The sequence below is a fragment of the Carcharhinus amblyrhynchos genome, chromosome 7, assembly GCF_965287045.1.
Source record: "Carcharhinus amblyrhynchos chromosome 7, sCarAmb.v2.hapA, whole genome shotgun sequence".
Taxonomy (NCBI): domain Eukaryota; kingdom Metazoa; phylum Chordata; class Chondrichthyes; order Carcharhiniformes; family Carcharhinidae; genus Carcharhinus; species Carcharhinus amblyrhynchos.
The window spans coordinates 99,799,982-99,805,981 of NC_137330.1; the positions used below are offsets into that span (position 1 = coordinate 99,799,982).

The 6,000-nt window shown below is 48.6% G+C and overlaps 1 protein-coding gene across 2 annotated transcripts in view; it reads right to left on the reverse strand.

The window, feature by feature from the left end:
- hace1 (HECT domain and ankyrin repeat containing E3 ubiquitin protein ligase 1) overlaps positions 1 to 5,692 on the reverse strand; it is a 72,555-nt gene extending 66,863 nt beyond the window's left edge. For both annotated transcript variants that reach the window (XM_080192823.1, XM_080192822.1), the window contains exon 1: positions 5,404 to 5,692. In XM_080192823.1, the coding sequence (XP_080048949.1) occupies positions 5,404 to 5,494 (91 nt within the window). In that variant the 5' untranslated portion in view covers positions 5,495 to 5,692. The remainder of the gene's footprint in view (positions 1 to 5,403) is intronic.
- Positions 5,693 to 6,000: the final 308 nt, after the last annotated feature.

A 6,000-nucleotide genomic window follows, 5' to 3' on the forward strand; every position in this document is an offset into this window, starting at 1 on the left:
AGTCTGAGGGCACATACCAGCCAACTCTTCCCTGCTGCCATGAGACTTCTGAATGAACCTATCTTGTATCAAATTGATCTTTCTCTACATCCTAGCTATGACTGTAATACTACATTCTGCATTCTCTCCTTTCTTCTCTAAGTATGGTATGTTTTGTCTGTTTAGCGTGCAAGAAACAATACTTTTCACTGTATACTAATACATGTGACAATAATAAATTAAATCAAATCAAACAAAAAAGTTATTCAAGACCTTAGCCATATCCCCATCCCCTACCACTAAGTCCCCCTTCTCATCCTCTAAGGGACCAACGTTCACCTTAGCCAGCCTCTTCCTTTTTATATATTTATAAAAACTCTTGCTATCCTTTTTTATATTAAGCGCTAGCCCAGCTTCATAGTTTCTCCTACCCTAGGATGTGAATAATTTGCCGGGTGTTAGCGATGGAAAGGTGGTAGGACTGGAGGGTCTGAATGACATTACTGTTACTAGAGAGGCAGTGCTCGACAGACTGGAGGGGCTGATTGTGGACAAGTCGCCAGGACCGGATGGAATGCATCCGAGGGTTCTGAAAGAAATGGCAGAGATAGTGGATGCCTTGGTGGTTATTTTCCAGACGTCGCTGGATTCCGGGGAAGTGCCGGAAGATTGGAAAACGGCTAATGTTACGCTGTTGTTTAAGAAGGGTGCCAGGCAAAAGGCAGGGCATTATAGGCCGGTTAGTTTAACGTCTGTTGTAGGTAAAATGTTAAAATCCGTCATCAAGGAGGAAATAGCAAGGCATCTTGAGGGGAATTGCTTGATAGAGCAGACGCAGCACGGTTTCGTTAAAGGGAAGTCGTGTCTGACAAATTTACTGGAGTTCTATGAGGATGTGTTTAGGGCGGTGGATAGAGGAGAGCCGGTGGATGTGGTCTTTCTTGATTTTCAGAAGGCGTTTGACAAGGTACCTCACAAGAGGTTATTGCAGAAGGTCAGGGGACATGGAGTTGGGGGTAGGGTGTTAGCATGGATAGAGGATTGGCTGTCAAATAGGAGGCAGAGAGTGGGGGTCAATGGGTGCTATTCGGATTGGCGGTTGGTGACTAGTGGAGTGCCCCAGGGGTCGGTGCTGGGGCCTCAGCTATTCACCATTTATATAGATGATCTGGAGGAGGGAACTGAGTGTAGGGTGTCGAAAGTTGCTGATGACACCAAGATTGGTGGAACGGCAAATTGTGCGGAGGGTGTGGAGAGTCTACAGAAGGATCTAGATAGGCTGGGCGAATGGGCCAGGAAATGGCAAATGGAATTTAATGTTGGCAAGTGCGAGGTGGTCCACTTTGGTAGGAATAATGGTAGGAAGGATTATTACTTACGTGGAGAAAAACTGCAGCAGGCGACGGTGCAGAGGGACCTCGGGGTCCTTGTGCATGAGTCGCAAAAACCCAGCCTGCAGGTGCAGCAGGTGGTCAGGAAGGCGAATGGGATGCTGGCCTTCATAGCGAGGGGGATTGAATATAAAAGTAGGGAGGTCTTGCTGCGGCTGTATAGGGCACTGGTGAGGCCCCAACTAGAGTACTGTGTGCAGTTTTGGGCGCCGTACTTACGTATGGATATTTTGGCCTTGGAGGGAGTGCACAGGAGGTTTACTAGGCTGATGCCGGAGTTGAGGGGGTTGAGCTATGAGGAGAGGCTGAATAAATTAGGCTTGTGCTCGTTAGAGTTTAGAAGAATGAGGGGAGATCTCATTGAGACATATAAGATGATGAATGGGATGGATAGGATAGAGGTGGAGAGACTCTTCCCGCTCAGAAAGGACAGTAGGACTAGGGGGCACAGCCTCAAGATAAAGGGGGGGGGGGCGGTTTAGAACGGAGTTGAGGAGGAACTTCTTCACTCAAAGGGTGGTGAATCTCTGGAATTCTCTGCCCGTTGAAGTGGTGGAGGCTACTTCGCTAAATATTTTTAAGACGCGGGTTGATGGGTTTTTGATAAGAGAGGGGATTAAGGGTTATGGGGAGAGGGCAGGAATGTGGAACTGAGCCACGACAGATCAGCCATGATCTTATTGAATGGCGGGGCAGGCTCGAAGGGCTAGATGGCCTACTCCTGCTCCTATTTCTTATGTTCTTATGTTCTTATATCCAGAACTTAGGCCCTCAACAGCAAAAAGCACAGTGACCAATGAAGTACTTAAAATTAGGATTGTTAAGAACCCAGAATTAAGTGCCAATTTCTCAAAGGGTTTCAGGGTTAGAAGAGATTAGAGATAGCAAACAGCCAATAACCCCTCTTTCTTCCTGGTCCACATCTGAAGGTTAAGTTAAAGTTTGTTTATTAGTCACAAGTAAGGCTTACATTAACACTGCAATGAAGTCACTGTGAAATTCTCCTACTTGCCACACTCCAGCGCCTATTCTTGGCAATTTCTCTCTTCAGGTCCTTTTCCCTCTCCTTTAATTCTGCCATTACCCATCTCCTCAAAAGAGTGTGCCCCCATGCATTAGATTCCCTGAACAGCAGAAACAATCTCCCTGCATCAACCCTATTAAGCCCATTCAAAATTCTGTATGTTTCAACGAAATCACTTCCTATGCTTCTTGGCGGCACAGTGCAAAGCAGTTCAATCCCCAATGAGTCACTGTCTGTGTGGAATCTGCAGGTTCTCCCCATGTTTGCATGGGTTTCCCCCCACAGCCTAAAAGATGTGCCAGCTGGGTACATCGGCCATGCTAAATTCTCCCTCAGTTTACCTGAACAAGTGATAAGAACATAAGAACATAAGAAATAGGAGCAGGAGTAGGCCACCTAGCCCCTCGAGCCTGCCCCGCCATTCAATAAGATCATGGCCGATCTGTCGTGGCTCAGTTCCACATTCCCGCCCTCTCCCCATAACCCTTAATCCCCTTGCCTATCAAAAACCTATCAATCCACGTCTTAAAAATATTGAGCGAGGCAGCCTCCACCACTTCAACGGGCAGAGAATTCCAGAGATTCACCACCCTTGAGTGAAGAAGTTCCTCCTCAACTCCATTCTAAACCGCCCCCCCTTTATCCTGAGGCTGTGCCCTCTAGTCTTACTGTCCTTTCTGAGCAGGAAGAGCCTCTCCACCTCTATCCTATCCATCCCTTTCAACATCTTATATGTCTCAATGAGATCTCCCCTCATTCTTCTAAACTCTAACGAGTACAAGCCTAGTTTATTCAGCCTCTCCTCATAGCTCAACCCCCTCAACTCCGGCATCATCCTAGTAAACCTCCTCTGCACTCCCTCCAAGGCCAAAATATCCTTGCGTAAGTGCGGCGACCAAAACTGCACACAGTACTCCAGCTGCAGCCTCACCAGTGCCCTGTACAGCTGCAGCAAGACCTCCCTACTTTTATATTCAATCCCCCTCGCTATGAAGGCCAGCATCCCATTTGCCTTCCTGACCACCTGCAAGCTGGGTTTTTGCGACTCATGCACAAGGACCCTGAGGTCCCTCTGCACCGTCGCATGCTGCAGTTTTTCGCCACGTAAGTAATAGTTCTTCCTAACGTTATTCCTACCGAAGTGGACAACCTCACACTTGCCAACATTAAATTCCATTTGCCAGTTCCTGGCCCATTCGCCCAGCCTATCTAGATTCTTCTGCAGACTCTCCACACCTTCCACACAATTTGCCGTTCCACCAATCTTGGTGTCATCAGCAACTTTCGACACCCTACACTCGGTTCCCTCCTCCAGATCATCTATATAAATGGTGAATAGCTGAGGCCCCAGCACCGACCCCTGGGGCACTCCACTAGTCACCAACCGCAAATCCGAATAGCACCCATTGACCCCCACTCTCTGCCTCCTATTTGACAGCCAATCCTCTATCCATGCTAACACCCTACCCCCAACTCCATGCCCCCTTACCTTCTGCAATAACCTCTTGTGAGGCACCTTGTCAAACACCTTCTGAAAATCAAGAAAGACCACATCCACCGGCTCTCCTCTATCCACCGCCCTAGACACATCCTCATAGAACTCCAATAAATTCGTCAGACACGACTTCCCCTTAACAAAGCCGTGCTGCGTCTGCTCTACCAAACAATTCTCCTCAAGATGCCTCGCTATTTTCTCCTTGATCACGGATTCTAACATTTTTCCTACAACAGACGTTAAACTAACCGGCCTATAATTCCCCGCCTTTTGCCTGCCACCCTTCTTAAACAACGGCGTAACATTAGCCGTTTTCCAATCTTCCGGCACTTCCCCGGAATCCAGCGACGTTTGGAAAATAATCACCAAGGCATCCACTATCAACTCCGCCATTTCCTTCAGAACCCTTGGATGCATTCCATCCGGTCCTGGGGACTTGTCCACAATCAGTCCGTCCAGTCTGTCGAGCACCGCCTCTCTAGTAACAATAATTTCATTCAGGCCCTCCACTCCTACCATCTTTCCATCGCTAACACCCGGCAAATTATTCACGTACTCCTCCGTGAAGACCGTGATAGTGTGAGACGTCTAGGGGATTTTCACAGTAACTTCATCGCAGTGTTAATGTAAGCTAACTTGTGACACTAATAAATAAAATTTAATCACCAGTCAACATAAGCCCAATTTATTCAACCTCTCATCACTGGACAGCCCCCTCACTCCAGGCACAAATTTAGTGAACTTTCGCTGTGCTGCCTCCAATGCAAGTGCACCCTTCTTTAAAGATAGGATTCAGAAAGGTATTAATTAAAGCTAAGACATCAATTAGGTGGACACTGTAAAACTGTCTTCAGTTCCAACTGTGCTAGTGAAATCAACAAAAGCACTGCGGGTGCTGGGGATCCGAAATAAAAGCATAGTAGATCTGGCATCATCTGCGGACAAACAGGCAGAATCCATTGGCTGTGTCTACACTTCACACTGCCTCCGCAAAGCAGCCAGCATAATCAAGGACTCCAGGCACCCCCCGACATTCTCTCTTCCACCTTCAGTCAGGAAAATGACACAAAACTCTGGTTTCACGTACCAACCGACTCAAGGACAGCTTCTTCCCTGCCGCTGTCAGACTTTTGAATGGACCTACCTTGCATTAAGTTGATCTTTTGCTACACCCTAGCTATGACTGTAACACTGCATTCTGCAGTTGTTTCCTTCTCTTTGTAAGGTGTACTCTGTCTGTACAGGGCAAGAAACAATACTTTTCACTGTGTACTAATACATGTGTCAATAGTAAAACAAATTCCTTCTCCCCTACGTATTCTATGAACGGTATGTATTGTCTGTAAGAAACAATAACTTTTCACTATATCCCAATACACGTGACGATAATAAATCAAATCAATTCAATGTTTGCAGTCCAACATGTCTCTTCCTCGGACTTGGGGATCAATTCAATCGCTCCACCACCACCACCACCACCTCCACCTCCACCTCCTCTTCCTGGCCTGACTCACCCTCGGGTAGCTCCACGGTCCGTGCCCGCCTCAGGGAGCGGGTGAGCCGGTTCAGCTGCACGTTCAGCTGCTCCATCGCCCGTTCCATCATCAGCCGCAGCGGATCGGGCGAGAGGAAAGCGCACAGGCCCGGCGCCAGGCCCTGCCGCTCCACCGCCCTCAGCCTCAGCGCTGCTGCTGCGGCGGCCGCTGCTCCAGCTCCGCGCGCCGCCTCTGCCTGCCGCGCGCCCGCATCGCGCGAGCCCGGCCCTTGCTACCAACCGCTTCCACCAACAACAACAACAACAACAAACCACCCCCCTTCCCCAACGGATCGTTAAACCGTTACCCAGCCTCTCCTCCCCACACCCACTTCCGGCCACAGCCGCCCATTCCATTGGCGGAGGTCCGCGCGGCATTCTGGGGGCTGTAGTCCTGGACCCATCGTCAAAGTCCCAGTGAGATACCTGTCCCAGTGGGCTACTTGTCCCATGGACTTCTCTCACTCAACATCCATTGCCTTTTGTTAAGGCAAAGTGCTCTGTGACAGATTTTGAGCAGCAGGAGATACAGGGTTATGAAATTCAAACAATTGCATTCACGGAGGTTTCAAAAGGA